Here is an 18,816-nt window from a genome sequence, read left to right as displayed (position 1 = left end):
GGGTGGGTTACGCTTCGGCGGGTCGGTGTGAACTTGTTGGGCCGAAGGGCCTGTTTCCACACTGTAAGTAATCTAATCTAAAAAAAAGTAAGTTACAGCTTTTCTCCTTGGGGTAGAGAATAATTATTTGAAACTGAGGTCCTGCTAGGAGCAATTGCATTGATCATGCATCCACTGATTCAGGAATGTGACCATCTGGCATCAAAATTGCAATTCATTGGCAGGTCATTCTTTTCCAAGAATAAACATTAAAAATTATGGTCTCAAGGAACCATGACTATTACCTTGTTTGCACTAATTGCCTCCTTGTTAGGTCAGATCAACAAATCACATCAAGCACTAGTTTGGAATTCTCACCTGTGTTCGCCATTTTTGAATCACATTTCATTCTTGACAGTGGAAGGCAATGTTTTGGAGCTGCCACATTCACCACTGCACTGTTGGTATATCAGGACATGGTCAGTGACATTCAGGTTTTTTTGGAGGAGGGCTAGCATAGTGGGTTAATGGCAGGATTTCACTCCGCCAATGAAACATTAATACTTTAGTTCTGAAATATGCATCTGGATAAGGTTTCATGCTTCAAACCTTGTTAAGGCATGACATTGGCTTCTTTACAAAGTATTCATGGCAGTGTGTTAGGGCATAATGTGCTACTTCATTGCGTTTGATGTGAGGACTCAGGGATACTGTTACTGAAATACTGTTCTGTTTCCAATATCTGCCACAGGTTGTGGGCTCAAATATTTGAAATGGGCATGACAGCCATTGGGTTCCTTGTGGCTTTGCTTGTCATGCAAAGACAGCATTGAAGGAGAGAGTAGTTAGATGTTGTCAGCAAGTGCAGCATGAACAACAACCTCCAGTGATTGCTTTCCAGCCTTCAGAGGGAGAAGCAGCAGTTGAAGTTACCTCAGGAAGGCAAAGGAAACTGACCAGACCCTATATCCACTGACCTCACCATTATTATCCACAACTCTCAGAGTGAATGTAAGCACAGATGAAGGATGTCCTGGGCTATGGTAACTGAACTAAATAACCCACTGGAATAGAACTGGTGCTTGGAAGGAATAGATGGCAATCCGACCCTGCTGACAGTTACAGTTGCTGTGAATTTTTAAGACAGTGGTTGATTCAACGAGCCACTAGAAATCTGTGTGGCATAGGAAGTAAGAAGAATTATAAAAGCATATCTGCTTACGGCCAGAAGAAGAGAAAGGTGAAAGAATTTAATCACCTTTCCCCTCTGTCTATAACAGAGATGTAAGATCCAGGCTGTAGTTGGCAGAACGTAGACAGACCAGGACTTACTGGAACAATGCAAAGGGGGTGGTGATTTCCAAACCTAGTTCCTACCATTTGTGGTATCCCAAAATAAGAATTTCCACAGGACTTGGAAGGGAGGAGAAATCAATTTATTCCAGTATGGATCAATGGAAAAAAAGTGTTAGGAACAGTGTAAAACAGACTGCCCACTGGCTAGAATCCCATTCTGCATTAGTTGTATGGACTAATTGTACCACTGAAGTTCATAAAAATTGTGTCATAGCCTTGTAATCATTAACTGAAGATTTTGAACCAACAGTTGTGAGGAATTAACTAAAATTTAAGAAGTCAGAAGTCACACGACACAAGATTAAAGTCCAAGCTTTCAGAGCGTGTACAAGGGGGTGGTGTGGACATAACGTCATCAAGACTACTGTCACACTAAATGGAGAAAACAAACTTTCACAAGCTTTCAGAGCGCTACCCCTTTGTCAGGTGAAGGAGCAGACGATGGAGCAGCACTCTGAAACCTTGTGGTTTCAAATAAAACTGTTGGACTATAAACTTGTATCATGTGACTTCTGACTTTGTCCACTCCTGTCCAGCACTGGCATCTCCACATCTTAATTATGACCACCACTAAAAATACACCTGCTTCTCAGCAAATGTTTCATGGTTCAGAGAAATTGCATCCATTATTTGCATAGAGATATTTACAGTCATTTCCATTTCTCTGTGTAATTGGGCAGAAACTCTTTTGTAATATTAGATTGATACCTCTATTGTTTATATTGTAACTTGGCACTTAACCTTTATTTTTGCATGTTGAATATGTCATATCTATTTAATAGTGCAGTAGATGTGATTTCAGTGACTTTTATTTTGATACAAAATGCAGTTTAATATATCACAATTCTGAAATTGATGCCTCTTTAATATTGATAAAGTTTATAATACAAAATTAGTTTAATATTGGAAAATGTTACCAAGATATCAAAATTTTTAGGAATGTTATTTACATGTGCCATTTCCAATTATTATAACACTCAATGGCTAAAATCCAGACATAAGTATACAATGAAAGTGGCCTGACTAATGTTGTTTAAGACTTTGTGCTCATACCATCTTTTCTTTTTGGCATTATGTAAGTTTCATTTTTGAAATATCAAATATTAGAGATTGAGGGAGAAAACAATCACTTGATGGATCAGCCAAATATTGTCCAATTACCCTTACCTTACATCATCCAAGCATAGGATGATGAACTGTTTGTTTTCTCCATTTAGTGTGACAGTAGTCTTGATGACGTTATGTCCACACCACCCCCTTGTACATGTGCTCCAGGACCAGCTGGCCCTCGAGGTCTAAAGGTATGATTTTATTTCTAAGAGGCTGTAGTATAAAAGAGTTTATCAGAAAAGGTACTTATGACTTGATTAAGTGAACTTAAGTTAATTGACAGTTATTTGGCAAATGCAGTGATTAATGGACTCTTGGACTACAGAAAACAGAAATTAATTGCCTTTTTAAAAACAAGGTCAATCTTGAATAGTTGATCAATATTAATCGTGAAGGACAAACCTAATTTATTATTTTCCTATCTAAAACTGTCAGCCAGTAAGAGTTTATTAATTAGTAAAAATTAATGTTACATTGAACATCCTGCATTTTAATTTATCTCCCAACTTCCTATATACAGCATTCAGGTTCTCAGTGCTTTGTTTATCTATGTAATTTGTACCTATGTGTACCATGACAACTGGTTATCCACCCTCCCGTTCCAGAATGTCCTGTAGCCACTCCATAATATCCCTAACCCTGTCATCAGGAGGCAACATACCATCCTGGTTTCGAGCCTGCAGCCATAGGAGCACCTACCAGTACCCTTTACTATTGAATCCCCTACTATTATAGGCTTATCACTTGCTTTCCTCACCTCTGTGCAGCACATCCACTCATGCTGCCATGAACTTGGCTAATGCTGTTTTCCCCTGAGAGATCATCTCCCCTAACAGTATCTAAAGTGGTAAATCTGTTTGAGAGGGGAATGACCACAGGGAACTCCTGCACTTCCTTTCTGGAGTCTTTTACTTGTCTGATGGTTACGCATTCCCTTTCTGCCTGTGTAATCCTCACCTGTGGTGTGACCACTTCACTAAACATGCTATCCATGACATTGAGACTCCCAGGACAACTCATTTGCAATTTACCACCTCTTGTTGGGTCTGTCCTGCCAATGGGATGTCCATTGGTAATAGGCTAGTGGTAATATTGCTGGACTATTAATCCAGAGACCCAGGTGATGTCCTAGGGACCTGGGTTCGAATCCTGCCACAGCAGATGGTAAAATTGGAAAATCAATAAAAATCTGGAATTAAGAGTCTGATGATGACCATGAATGGATTGTCAGGAAAAAGAGAAAACCCATCTGGTTCACTAATGTCCTTTAGGAAAGGAAGCTGCCATCCTTACCTGGTCTGGACTACATGTGACTTCAGATCCACAACTATGTGGTTGACTCTAAACTGTCCTCTGGGCAATTAAAATGGGCCATGAGTGCTGGTCTAGCCAATGATGTTTTCATCCCATGAATGAGTAAGAAAAAGTTACAAACTACACATATGATGTCAAAAACAAACATGGGCCTCAACTTTAACCAAATCTCCTACCACTGAACAGCAAGATTGGGGTGAAGCAAAACTAAATATACTCCCCATCAACTCATTCTACTCCCAATTATGTAGGTGGCTATTAAAGAGGTTCATATGAAGTAGCTTAAAAATGTGTTGCTGGAAAAGTGCAGCAGGTCAGGCAGCATCAAAGGAGCAGGAGAATCGATGTTTCGGGCATAAGCCTGAAGAAGGGCTTATGCCCGAAACATCGATTCTCCTGCTCCTTTGATGCTGCCTGACCTGCTGCACTTTTCCAGCAACACATTTTTAAGCTCTGATCTCCAGCATCTGCAGTCCTCACTTTCTCCTAGTTCATATGAAGTAGCCTACTCAACATGCAAATGTCATGCCCAGAGGACAGTTAAGAGTCAACCTCTTTGTTGTAGATCTGGGGTCACATGTAGGCTAGACCAGATAAGGATGGCAGTTTTCTTTCCTAAAGGACACAAGTGAACACTGTCATCCCAGTACCTAAGAAAGCACAAGCAATGGGCCTGAATGACTACAGCTCAGTGGCTCTGACCTCTATAGTCATGAAGTGCTGTGAGAGGTTGGTCATAGCCCACATCAACTCCAGTCTCCCAGCTTGCCTCAATCCCCTGCAATTTGCCTACCAATGTGGTCCACAGCAGATGCCATTTCCCAAGCCCTGTACTCATCCCAAGAATATCTGGACAACAAGGACACCTACATCAGACTCCTTCTCATTGACTAAAACTCCACTTTCAACAGCATTATTCCCTCAAGACTGATCTCAAACCTCCAAAACCTAGGTCTTGGCTCTGCCCTCCAAAACTGGATCCTCAGCTTCCTGATCCACAGACTGCAATCAGTGAAGATAGGCAACTGCACCTCCTCCATGAAAACACTCAACACTGGAGCAACCCCCCCTCCCCCCCCCACCCCACGATGTGTTCTCAGCCCCCTACTGTACTCCCTGTTTACCCACAACTGTGTAGCCAAATTCTAAATGAACGCCATCTACAGGTTTGCTGACACCTCCACTATGGTAGGACAGACATCAAACGATGATGAATCAGCATACAGAAAGGAGATGGAGGGCTTAGTGACATGGTGCAATGAGAACAACCTCTCAATGTCGGCAAAACTAAAGAACTCATCATTGACTTCAGACAGAAAGGAAGAGAACATACGCCCACTTACATTAACGGAAAGGAGATTGAGACAGTTGAGAGTGTCAAGTTGCTAGCAGTGCTGATAATCAAAAAGCTGTCCTGGACTTCCCACATAGCTGCGATGGTCAAGAAGGCACAACAATGCCTCTTCTTCCTCAGGTGGCTCAGGAAATTTGGCATGTCCGTAAGGACCCTCACCAACTTTTCCAGATGCACCACTGAAAACATACTGTCCAGCTGCATAATGGCCTAGTATGGCAACTGCTCTGCCCAGGACGGTAAGAAACTACAGAAGGTTGTGTGCACAGCCCAGACCATCAAGGAAGCCAACCTCCCATCCATGGACTCCATTTACATGTCTCGTTGCCATGGAAGGGCCGCCAACATCATCAAAAACCCATTCCTCCCCATAATGCTCTCCTACAATCTCTTCCGTTGGGCAGAAGATACAGAAGCTTGAACACATGCACCCAGCATGTTCAAGAACAGCTTCTTTGCTGCTGTTATTAGACTGATGAATAGACTCTCTAACTTAAGATATTGCTGATCTTGAAATGTTGATCTTGCCCAGCGCACGTCCTGTGCGGTATAACCTGTATGCCTTACTGTGTCCAAGTTTTGTTTTCACCCTTTGGTCTGCCTGTCCTTGCTTACTATGATCTGTCTATAGTGCTTTCAAACAAAGCCTTACAATAGGCACACGTGACAATAAATCAAATCAAATGATAGTAACATGTTGCAATATTAACAATATGCCAAGGGAAGTCTTACATTGAATGCGACAGGGTGCGAAGTGGTTAGGGTAGACAGTTCACTTCTGTTCCCCAGGAATATCAGCCTATAACGAGATCTATACATGTATTGGATTCTCAAATCATCACTCCATTCCACCCCTTGCTCTCTGCATGCCCTTATATTCTCTTATGACTCAAAATAACCCATATGAGTGACTTGGGTGGTGCTATTGTCACTAAACTAGTAATGCAGAGGCCCCGGCAAATGTTCATGGGACTTGACTTGAATCCAGTACTTCCCCTGTTACAGATTAGTCAAGCAATAAACTGACAATGTCACATTCCTAGGAACGTATCTTGTATACAATGATCTAGACCTCACCATCATTATCCCTGGATGTGTCTTATCCCATTGGCATGACATACCCTACAGAGGTGGCAGATACATATTTGACACCCTACTTCCTGGCATGCTACTCACTTGGCACCAAAAATACCTATCACTCATTGCCTGACACTTCAACCCTCTAACCACTTGGCACATAAAAAGGAGTGAAGTTACAAGCTGCATAAGATTGCAACTCTTTGGAAAATTCAGGCCCATGATTTCAACAAACAGTAGTAAAAAGATGAATCTCACTCAAAACTAAGACCAATGATTTGGGTTGGGGTATCCAGTGAGATAGATTAAAGATGGGGAAATAAATCAATCACAATGCAGTTAATGGTAGAATCCAGCAGAGTGGTTGAATTGCCCGTTCCTGTTCCTATTTTAAAATTCCTGGATCGTTGGAAAATCCATTCAGAAAGAAACAGGGAGATAACCAGTTCAAGGCATAATTAAAACTATACTCTCAACTTATGGCAGCTGCTTTCCTTGGAGCGCTACTCATCCATTTCTATAACTCTGCTGGGGAAGCGCTATAGAAATTCTTAATGTTTAGGTTTTTTTTCCAAATAATATTACATACCAATAAATTTTGATTGCGATTGTTGTTACAGGTTATTGTGAATGTTAGAAAATATTCATTATTTTTAATTCAGTTTCTTGAATGCAATGCTCATAACAGTCAGGCTGACCGTAAAAATAAAGTTGGCACATTTTTACATTTGTGCACATACATCAAGCCATAAGGCAGATCCCTTAGACTCATATGAATCTAGGTTGTCAGGATAACATTGCTGTAAAAACAAATTCCAGATCCTGAAAGGATTAAACGTTAAATGTTTGGTAACGTTTCAGATGTGGTATTCTGTCCTTAGTTTGCTGAGTATTCTGTTTTAATGTATTATTTGTGTAAAGTGAAAAAAGCAGTTACATTTTTTGACAAAGATTTTACTAAAAGAAACTGATGCAATAATTGTGCTTATGGGCACAGTTGACTTCAAACTTTTTTTTTCTATTTGTGTGATGTTCTGGTTTGTGAGATTAGTTCTGTGTGATCTATATATTTAATTACAGCATGCAAATGATTAAAGTGCATTTAAAAAAATTGTTTTGTATCCTATATGTTAAGTTGCATTTTACTTTTCAATCGTCACTGTACTTAAACATCAAATAGCATTTATTTCTCAGCTCACAACAGCTGAATTTGCAGCAGCATTATATGAAACAATACAACTGAGAGGAGTCAGTTTGAGGGGATTAGAAACCAGCTTAGACAATGCTCACTTTAATTTTTAATTTTGTTTTCCAAAGGGAGAACGTGGAGTATCTGGGGAACAAGGCGATGCCGGAAGACCTGGTGCAGATGGTAAGCCTGTGAGTACTAAATGGTTTACTCATTTGAAGAAAATTGTTGTGGTTTTTTATGAAACATAATTCTTCTGAGATTGATGTTTTAATTGGATCAGAAAATCCCAGCCCTCCCCCTATTATTTTTGTTTCCAATCATATTCCATAAGATTACTCATGTCATACTTAACTGTATTTTAACCACTTTACATAGTTTATTTTTAATTACTTTTGAGTAAAGATATTCTTAAAAAATCAAGTGGTGGAAAATTGAATAACACTAATCACAATTAACCTGCTCCCATTCAAAATAATGCAGGCAGCTTGGAAACTTATGCTGCCTGTTAAGTTAAATGTCAGTGCCATGCAACCCAGGACTGAACATATGTTTGAGTAGCTGTGGACCTCAGCAAGGGTTCTAGGTTTGTACAAGCTGACCATAAATGACTTGATATATTTAATTAGCTGTGATATAATGCAACGTACTGTTTTATATATGGCCTTATTTCACGAAGTATTTATTTGATTTCCACAAGAGAGATTGATATGGTTCAGGTGACAAGGGATACAGAATCGCAGACTTCTTACATTTCAGAAGGAAGCTGATCAGCCCATAGTGTCTGTTCTAGCTTTTTGAGTAATTTTAATGTCATGCTAATCTATGACTTTTCGTGTAACTCTACATACTGTTGCCTTCTAAATAATCATCTAATACCCTCTTGAATACCTCAGTTGAATATGCCTCCAGGCAATACTTCCCATATCCTAATTACACTGTGTGAAAAGGTTGATTCTCACGTTGCATTCGATTCTTTTGCAAAACATTTTTAAATTGTGCCCTCTAGCTCTTGGTCGGTTTGCAGGTAAAAACAGATTCTCCCTATCTACGCTGATCAGATCTCTCTTAACGCACCTGTAAACGTTTTGTCTAACATGCAAACAATCGTTTATTGTATGTTACAGCGCTGGGTTGGCAGACTCTGATTTGCTCAGAAGTAGGAAAACTTTTTGGCAATCAAAAGAATTCAACAACCTTACAGAGTTTGTGTAAGGTTTATATACATTAATCATCCTCAAACATGGAGCATGATCGCATGGTTACAACAAATCAGTAATTATAATCACTTCATGGGTAGTAGCTTGAACCAATGATATTGATTAAGTTGTAATGGCTTATGTCACCTTTTCACAACTTGCAAAATGTGGTTTAGTATTTCCTCTACGAGGACTTGCAGCTTGCAAATGTGGTTAGTATTTCCTCATCTTATCCATCTACTTCTTAAAAGCTTTAACTATAGATAGTCACGTACGCATGGGGAAACATCATTCTGCGGTTTCTTGTTTTTGCCTGGTTCAGAGAAATCTAATTTAACAATGCTTTTGTGCACTTTGCAGAAGCCATTTTATGCAGCTCCTTTATCCATTTTGTCCTACCTCCTAGAGGCCCATATTCTCACGAAGTTTGCAATTTTCAAATCCTCTGCCACCATCCAGGGAAGATTGATTGCCAGAGTCTTTGTAATTTCCAGTCTCACTTCCTTCAGTATCCTTGGATGCAAATCATCAGATTGTTGTGCTTTAACAACTTTAAGTGATGCCAGCTTATCAAATATCAATTTTGGTCCTCCTAATGACTGGGTTTCCTCTTCAGTCACTGTGTCCTGGTAGGGTTTGTCTTATAGGTAAATACAGATATAAGTATTCATTTAACACTTCTACCCTGTTGCTTGCCTCTAATGCAGACAATGCAGAAATCCCCTGTGGCCATTACTCTCGAAAACGAATATACCGTTTTGGATACTGTTGGGTGGGGTGGCTGACTGTTTAGGGGAAAGCAGCAGTAGCCATGTTGGTGGAGCTATGACTGGCTTTGGGACACAGCGGGAAAGGTAAAGTTAAACAAGAATTTAGTGATAGAAAACTCGATAGTTAGGGGGACAGAGAGGTGATTCTGTGGCCGAAAATGGGAATCCAGGATGGTGTGATGCCTCCAAGGTACCAGGGTCCAGGATATCTGGGAGTGGTTGCTGAATATTCTCAAGGGAGAGGGTGAGCAACCAGAAGTCATTGTGCACATTGGCACAAATGACATAGGTAGAAATAGAGGTGAGGTCCTGCAGAATGGTTGTAGAGAGATAGGAAAAATGTTAAAAACCAGGACCTCATTGGTGACAATCTTCGGATTACTTCCAGTGCCATGTGTTAGTGAGGGTAAGAATAGGAGGTTATGGCAGATGAATACATGGCTAAAGAATTGATACACCGTCAGGAATTCAGATTTTTAGATCATTGGGATCTTTTCTGGTACAGATGTGACCAGTTCAAGAGGGACAGTTTGCACTTGAACTGGAGGGGGACCGATATGTTGGCGGCAAGGTTTGCTAGTGCTATAAGGGAAGGTTTAAACTAGATTGGCAGCGGGGTGGAATCCTCAACAGCAGGGAGGCAAGTGCGAGGCTGGAAGGAGATACAGTAATTAGAAATATTAAAGTGAAGAGACAGGTGAGGCTGCAACACAACAGGGAGCAAGGAATTCCTGTTGGATAAAATTGCGTCTATTTCAATGCAAGAAGGCTGACAGGCAAGGCTGATGAACTCAGGGCATGGAAAGGTGCATGGGATTGGGATATTATAGACACAAAAGAAACATGGCTAAGGGAGGGACAGGACTAGCTGCTTAATGTGCCAGGGTACAGGTGCTTTAGACAGGACAGAGGTGGTAGAAAAAGGGGGAGTTGCACTTTTGATTAAGGCAACTATCACAGCAGTAATCAGAGATGAAATAACTGAAGAGTCATCTGGTGAGGCTTTGCAGGTGGAGCCAAGAAATAAGAAGGAGGTGGTGATGTTACTGGAGTTGCACTATAGGCCCCCAAATAGTCAACAGGAATTAGAAGAAAAAATGTGCAGGAAGACTGGGGAGACTTGCAGGAGCAATAGGGTTATTATAGTAGGGGATTTTAATATTCCTAACATAAACAGGGACTGCTGTAGCGTTAAGGGCTTGGATGGGGTGGAATTTGTTAATTGCATTCAGGAAAGTTTCCTCAAACAGTATACAGAGGATCCTACTTGGGATGGGGCAAAACTCAACCTACTCTTGGGAAATAGGGCGGAACAGTTGACTGAGGTGACATGGAGGAGCAATTTGGGACCAGTGACCATAGTTCTATTAATTTTTAAATAGTTATGGAGAGGAACAAAACTGGTCCACAGGTTCAAGTTCTAAATTGGAGCAAGGTGAATTTTGATGGAATTAGACAGGAGCTTGCAGGGATTGATTGGAGTAGTTTGTATGCAGGGAGTCCAAAACTAGAGTGCTTAGATTTAAGGTGAGAGGGGAAAGATTTAAAAAGGACCTGAGGAGTAACTTTTTCATCCAGAGGTGGTTTGTGTATGGAATAAACTGCCAGAGGAAGTGGTGGAGGTGGGTACAATGACAACATTAAAATGAATCTGGATGAGTATATGAATAGGAAGGGAATAGATGATATGGGCCCAGTGCTGGCAAATGGGGCTAATTCAGATTGGGATGTCTGGTCTGCGTGGATGAGTTGGACTGAAGAGTCTGTTTGCATTCTGTATGATTCTTATAATATGTTTCCTTCTGAAACTGTTAAAAATTCAACTTATACATGTACATGCTTTCCTAGAATACAATGAGTGCAATCCATGAATTACATGGATTATGGTGAGAAATTTGGGAGAATTGTGTGGAAAGATAAGCAAAGCCTTTCTCAATGTTGGAAGCAACAAGTTGCATTTTCCAACATAGTTCTGAATGTTGAGATGAGATTCTTCCTAAGGAGTGGCAAGATGATAATTAACAGGGATTATTGCTTGTTACCACATTCATTAACATGAACCTTGCCTCATTAACATGCAGCTTTCCATCATACTGCCTGCCAAGTGGAAACTAGACTGAGAATTCTGAACATGAAAGTGTGAACTGGTACCTGGTAACTTTAGCTCAACGCTTGCTCCCCAGACGTCCAGATCTCAAAGCACAGTCCATTGGTAGCAAACACAAGCACTCTGCATTCCTCAAACGCTCCTACCACGTCATAGCACATGTCTGGTCCTTTTAAAATACACATCACTGCTTTAATATTGTACCTTGAGGTGCAAGAATAGTTTGCATGCAGGGACAGGCATCTAGTTTACAGACTGGTCTAGTTTGCATCTCATGGCTGCTTGTACAGGTCCCACTGCCCAAAAACATTCCAAATATTCCAGAAATCTAAAACCCTCCCTCCTGCAACATCTCTGCAGCCACGCATTCACCTGGACTAACCTATTTCTGTACTCAGTGGCATGTGGAACCAGAAATAATCCAAAGATTGCTACCTTTTCAGTCCCAGTTTTGCTCAACTTTCTAGCTGCCTAAATTGTGTTTCAGGACCTCAACCCTTTTTCTACCTACTTCATTGGTACAAGTATGCCTATTTGCCGTCCTCTTTCAGAATTCCTTGCAGCTGTTCAGTGACATCCTGAGTCTGGCACCGGGGAAGCAACTTACCATCCTGTAGTCTCTTTTGCAGTTGCAGAAACAGCTGTCTGTTCCCTTTACAGTTGAGTACCTTACCACTACAACACTACCATTCTTCTTTCTCCCCTCCGGTGCAGCAGACCCACCCATGAATTTGGCTTCCACTGCTTTCCACTGCACAGTCATTTCTCCTAACAGCATCCAAAGCAGTATATCTGCGAGAAAGAGAAAATGGCAAAAAGGGGTTCCTGCACTACCTGCCTTTCTCTACTGTCTGGACGCCACCTATGCCCTTTTCCCCTGTTCAGTCTTCACTTCATTGTGACCACCTTACTGAATGTGCTGTCCACACATATTCAATATCATTGATGCTTCACAGTGAATTCACCTGCAGCTCCAGCTCTGAAATGCGGGTAGCCAGTAGTTGCAAATAGAAGTACTCCTGCACATGTGGTCACTTGGGACATGTGAATCTTCCATGATTTGCCACATTGTACGTAATGTTGCTAGGTTCATGCCATATCTATAGTGATGAGGGAGTGTCTTTAATTTGAGGCTGGTAACGGCTTCCTTTCACAAATGCGCTCTCAATGCATTGTCATTTTTAATTGTGCTATAGTAGAAGTTCAAAATTTCATTACTTTCAGCTTATCTCATCCCCTGGGATCTTCTGCCAACATTTTTAAAAGCTACATCAGAAGTGTTGCGATTAGTCCATGGACAAGGATTCCAATTTATGATTCTAGACAGAACACCTCTCTCTCTCCCCCCCCCCCCCCATCCTAGAATCATTATACTCTTGGATAAGCAGGGAGGAATTGGCTTCTCTTTTTTCAACCTCTCTTTGCCTCAGTTGATCTCAAAATGTTAACTATCCCTTCTGGATACATTCCCAGTTCCAATATATGATTGAAAAGGAGCCAATTTAAACAGGTTTCCTTGGATTAAGGAAAGAGTGAGTTTATGAGTTACTAAATTGCGAACAAAATTAATAGAATGCAAGAAACATACAAACTGATTAGAAATGAGGAATCACAATAGTTATAAAAAGATTTGTTTGTGAGGACTTGATGATTGCAGCTGTTAAGTTTAGTGGTTCTAGTTGTGTCAAAAAGTGTGGAGCTGGAAAATCACAACAGGTCAGCAGCATTCAAGGAGCAGGAAAGTCGACATTTCGGGCATAAGCCCTTCATCAGGAATGTGGAAGTGGAAGGGGGTTGTGCGATAAATCCCGAAACGTTGACTCTCCTCCTTGGGTGCTGCCTGACTTGCTGTGCTTTTCCAGGGTCACACTTTTCGACTCCAGCACCTGTAGTCCTCACTTTCACCTGGTTCTAATAGTGCTTAATTTGTCAGCTGAATTGTTGGTCTGGTTCTGCAAGTTAGCTGAAGGAGTTGTCCTGTTTTCTTTTTGTCAGTGACTTTGCTGACTTGTAGTTTGCTTCCAGCAATCAGCAATAAAGTTTTTCTTTGTTTAACTTGCAGGAGTATGTTGTGAATATTCTTAAGCTATGACCTTTACAGCCCTGTACTGCTAGAACAGCAGTTTAATCGACCAAGACCCAAATGGCAGTCAGGTTTTCAATTACCTCACTTGTGTGTTCCTGGTAGTAAAAAACACAAAATTGCTTTTCATCCAGAACTGCTTTCTTTTATCTCACATCAGGTCGATAGTCTGGTCTATAGATCACAGGAGAGTTTCTGCTGATGTGGAAAATCAGCCTCATTTGCTCTGCAACCACAGGAAATTGTAATTCCATTTTAACATTGCATCTCTTCCTTTGAAGTGTCTCTGCTTGAAGTTCCCTGATATCCTCAGATGCAACATTGCTGTGGGCTAAATTTTCCCAGCTCCCGAATGATGTGAACATTGACAAGAAAGTTTGGAAAATCATGTGAAATTGGTATAGGGAGATTCCTAATTTTGATAGCAAACAATTTCGATTTTCACTCAAGTGTTGAACAACAAGATAAGCTTCTTGTTAGTGAGTGGTAAGACTGTGATTTACATGCATTAGCATGTAGTAACCTTTCATTATTAGCTAATTTCCCCTCGCCGATATGCAGTTTCTCACTCTCTCATCCGCTGGAAAGAAACTACATGGTGACAATTCCCTACATGAAAACCAGAGGACAACCTGATGAATTTAGCTCACCACTTGCTCCTCCAGCCCTCCATCTTGGACACCAGTCACCAACATTTCAGAGCATGCTCCATGGGTAGCTAACCCACACAGTCCTCATCCACCAGGACCTCCAGGTTTATTCAGCAAAGTGGGCTTTCAATGTTCCTCTGACTGACAAAAGATCAGCAAGGCAGGAGCCGCAGGAGATGGGGGAGATACTGAACAAGTATTCTGCATCAGTGTTCACTGTGGGAAAGGACATGGAAGATATTGAATGTAGGGAAATAGATGTGACATCTTGAAAAATGTACATATTTCAGAGGAGGAAGTGCTGGATGTCTTGAAACACATAAAAGTGGATAAATCCCCAGGACCTGATCAGGTGTACCCTAGAACTGTGTGGGAAGCTAGGGAAGTGATTGCTGGGCCCCTTGCTGAGATATTTGTATTATCAATAGTCACAGGTGAGGTGCCGGAAGACCGGAGGTTGGCTAATGTGGTGCCACTAAATAAGAAAGGTGGTAAGGACAAGCCAGGGAACAATAGACCAGTGAGCCTGACGTCAGTGGTGGGCAGATTGTTGGAGGGAATCCTGAGGTACAGGATGCACCTGTATTTGGAAAGGTAAGGACTGATTAGTGATAAGCACTGAAAATGTGTTGCTGGAAAAGCGCAGCAGGTCAGGCAGCATCCAAGGAGCAGGAGAATCGACGTTTCGGGCATGAGCCCTTCTTCAAACCAACATGGCTTTGTGTATGGGAAATCATGTCTCACAAACTTGATTGAGTTTTTTCAAGAAGTAACAAAGAGGATTGATGAGGGCAGAGTGGTGGACGTGATATATATGGACTTCAGTAAGGCTTTTGACAAGATTCCCCATGGGAGACTGGTTGGCAAGGCAGGGAGAACTAGCCATTTGAGTACAGAACTGACTCAAAGATAGAAGACAGAGATTGGTGGTGGAGGGTTGTTTTTCAGATTGGAGGCCTGTGACAAGTGGAGTGCCACAATATCGGTGCTGAGTCCACTGCTTTTTGTCATTTGTATAAATGATTCGGATGTGAGCTTAACAGGTATAATTAGTAAGTTTGTAGATGACACCAAAATTGGAGATGTAGTGGACAGCGAAGAAGGTTACCTCAGATTACATTGGGATCTTCATCAGATGAACCAATGGGCTGAGGAGTGGCTGATGGAATTTAATTTAGATAAATGCGGGGTGCTGCATTTTGGAAAAGCAAATCTTAGCAGGACTTATAGACTTAATGGTAATGTCCTAGTGAGTGTTTCTGAACAAAGAGACGTTGGAGTGCAGGTTCATAGCTGCTTGAAAGTAGAGTCGCAGTTAGATAGTATAGTAAAGAAGGCGTTTGGTATGCTTTCCTTTGTTGGTCAGAGTATTGAGTACACGAGTTGGGAGGTCATGTTGCAGCTGCACAGGACATTGGTTAGGCCACTTTTGGACTATTGCATACAATTCTGCTCTTCCTATTGGAAGGATGTTGCGAAACCTGAAAGGGTTCAGAAAAGGTTTACAAGGATTAGACTGGATTAGATGACCTACAGTGTGGAAACATGCCCTTCTGCCCTACAAGTCCACACCGACCTCCAAAGACTAACCCACCCAGACCCATTTTCCCTCTGACTAATACACCTAACAACTATGGACAATTTCACATGGCCAATTCGCCTGCCCTGCACATCTTTGGAATGTGGGAGGAAACCCACGCAGATACGGAGAGAATGTGCAAACTCCACACAGACAATCGCCCACGGCTGGAATCCAACCTGGGACCCTGGCGCTGTGAGGCAGCAATGCTAACCACTGAGCTACCGTGTTGCCCGTTGTTGCAAGGGTTGGAGGATTTGAGTTATGGGGAGAAGTTGAATAAGTTAGGGCTGTTTTCCCTGGAGCATCAAAGGCTGAGGGGTGACCTTATTGAGGTTTATAAAATCATGAGGGGCATGGAAAGGATAAATAGACAAGGTCTTTTCTCTGTGGTGGGGGAGTCTAGAACACAAGGGCATAGGTTTAGGGTGAGAGGGGAAAGATATAAAAGAGACCTAAGGGGCAACTGTTTCACACAGAGGGTAGTGCATTTGTTGGATGAGCTGCCAGCAGAAGTGGTGGAGGCTGGTTCAATTGCAACATTTAAGATGGGTATGTGAATAGGAAGGGTTTGGAGGGATATGGTCCAGGTGCTGACCGGTGGGACTAGATTGGGTTGGGACATCTGGTCAGCATGGACAAGTTGGACCGAAGGGGCTGTTTCCATGCTGTACATCTCTATGACTCTATGACATCTCTGGAGCAAATGACAGGAATTATGCAAGCAGCTCTGGACTGCCAACACTTAACTAGATGGAGAGTTAAGCTTTAAAGTCGCACCAGACCAGGAATCTCAGGTGGTCACGGTTGTGCTGAATACTACCACCTGCAGCAAGTGTAATAATGAGTAGGATACTGTAGGAGCATAGTGCACAGGTAATGAGTCACCTTTGGAAAGATCGCATGCAGAATCTCATTAGGGCTCACTGAAAGAAACTATTTATGTAACTTGTCAAAATTGAAACTTGTCCGATTTCTGCTAAAATTCAGCCCGTGATCTCTCTCAGGACTGAGTATAATCCACAAAGTAATTTTCAGACATTCACTGAGTAACATTGTCAAAATTTGCATTCCCAGCCATTTTTAGCTTATACATCCTTTTCAAAAAGACTTATCTTATTTTGAGGATCAATATGTCCATAAGTAATTTGTGGCAATGACCCATTGTTGTAACAATAGCATCTGGCCTGATCTTGGTGATAAAAATATTTGCCTTATCCTGATGTTCCATTTTATTCACTGTCGACCAAATATACAACCTGTATTTATAACTGTGTTAGTCTTCTCAATTAGGTTTAAAGTCACCCTACTGTTCCAAAACATGTCATGACCAGGGGGCTGCAGCATCAGAGACTGAGGGGTGACCTTATAGAAGTTGATAAAATCATGAGGTACAGGGATAGGGTGAATAGCCAAGGTCTTTTCTCCAGGGAAGGGGAGTCCAAAACTAGAGGGCATGGTTTTAAGATGAGAGGAGAAAAGTTTAAAAGGGATCCGGGGGCAACTTTTTCACGCAGAGAGTGGTGCATATATGAAGCAAATTGCCAGAGGAGGTTGTCAAGGCTGATACAATTGCAACATTTAAAAGACACCTTCCTATATGAACAGGAAAGGTTTAGAGGGAAATGAACCAAATGCTAGCAAATGAGAGTAGATTAATTTCGGATACCTGGTGGGCATGGCTGAGTTGAACCAAAGGTCTGTTTCTGTTTTGTAATCTCTATGACTATATGAAGATAAGTTCCAAAGAAAACTGCTTTCTCTTCTATTATTTTGTGTTTGAATTTTGTTTTCTTTTAAAAATAGACAAATGTACTGGACTCATAAAATGACTGAGGCTGACTGAAGCTTCAGAACTCCCAACATTGTTTAAACATTTCAGCTAAATTGACAAAAAGGGCTTGGTGACAAGCCATCTGTTTCCATCCAGTTCTGGACAAAGGACAGCATGAAAACCCATTATGTCAGCAACAAAAAAATCTAGTGGGTTCAGTTCATGAAGGAAACTGTTATGGGACATTGACCTCCAGAAGGTGGTAACTCACATGAACTGATTTTAATATCTTTGGATCTGGTTTACATTTATAACCTATCTTCTCTCCTGTCCTGTTTTTCTGACTTTCAAGAGTGTTTGAGTGTGGGGATGGAGTATTAAAGCAATTCTCCACAATTTGAATGTTTTGTTAATAAACTTTGTCTTTGCTTTGAAATCTGAAAACCAGAGTTTGGGGAACACTCTATGGCGTACTTCAGTAACAGATGAGTTATAAAAAAGGAATGATGTGGAGGTGCCGTGTTGGACTGGGATGAACAAAGTTAAAAATCACACATAGTCCAACAGGTTTATTTGGACGTACAAGCTTTCGAAGCACTTCTCCTTCATCAGGTAAATAGGAGGGCAGGATGATAGGGCACAACATTTATAGTAAAAGATCAAAGTGTCATACAACTGATGCAATGTGTTGAACAAATCTAGATTGCTGTTAAGTCTTTAATCACTTTCTGGGTTGCAGATTTCGATTCATTTTTATATAAATCCCAGAACTTCTCTCAAGTCACATTCCTGAGATAACTTAAGGTTTTGTGAATAAAAGGGTGACATCTCAGCCCAGACAATGCATTAAAGATGTGAGGTGTTAGAGTCTGTCTGTATTCTAACCTTGAGTCAGACTGGTTCTATTTCCAAACTGGGAATTTAGAAAATGTCACATGGACTGACTGATTTCAGATTATGTACTTTTGAACAAAAGAGGATATATCTGCAAATACAAATCTGCAAATGCAAATTCACCGATATGTGTGTGTGTGTGCGCGCGTTGTGCTTGGTTGATAGAATGAGTGTTGAAAATGTGTTGCTGGAAAAGCGCAGCAGGTCTGGCAGCATCCAAGGAGCAGGAGAATCGACGTTTCGGCCATGAGCCCTTCTTCAGGAATGAGGAAAGTGTGCCAAGCAGGCTAAGATAAAAGGTAGGGAGGAGGGACTTGGGGGAGGGGCGTTGGAAATGCGATAGGTGGAAGGAGGTTAAGGTGAGGGTGATAGGCCGGAGTG

At 41.4% G+C, this 18,816-nt stretch overlaps 1 protein-coding gene across 1 annotated transcript in view; it reads left to right on the top strand.

Moving 5' to 3' along the window:
- Positions 1-18,816, top strand: part of col21a1 (collagen, type XXI, alpha 1) — a 468,143-nt gene that overhangs the window by 101,121 nt on the left and 348,206 nt on the right. Inside the window, exons 9-10 of the mRNA XM_043681233.1 lie at positions 2,553-2,636; positions 7,508-7,570. Coding sequence (XP_043537168.1) covers positions 2,553-2,636; positions 7,508-7,570 — 147 coding nt within the window. The remainder of the gene's footprint in view (positions 1-2,552; positions 2,637-7,507; positions 7,571-18,816) is intronic.

Source organism: Chiloscyllium plagiosum, chromosome 3, assembly GCF_004010195.1.
Source record: "Chiloscyllium plagiosum isolate BGI_BamShark_2017 chromosome 3, ASM401019v2, whole genome shotgun sequence".
Classification (NCBI taxonomy): Eukaryota; Metazoa; Chordata; class Chondrichthyes; order Orectolobiformes; family Hemiscylliidae; genus Chiloscyllium; species Chiloscyllium plagiosum.
This window is presented reverse-complemented; position numbering and strand designations above follow the sequence as displayed.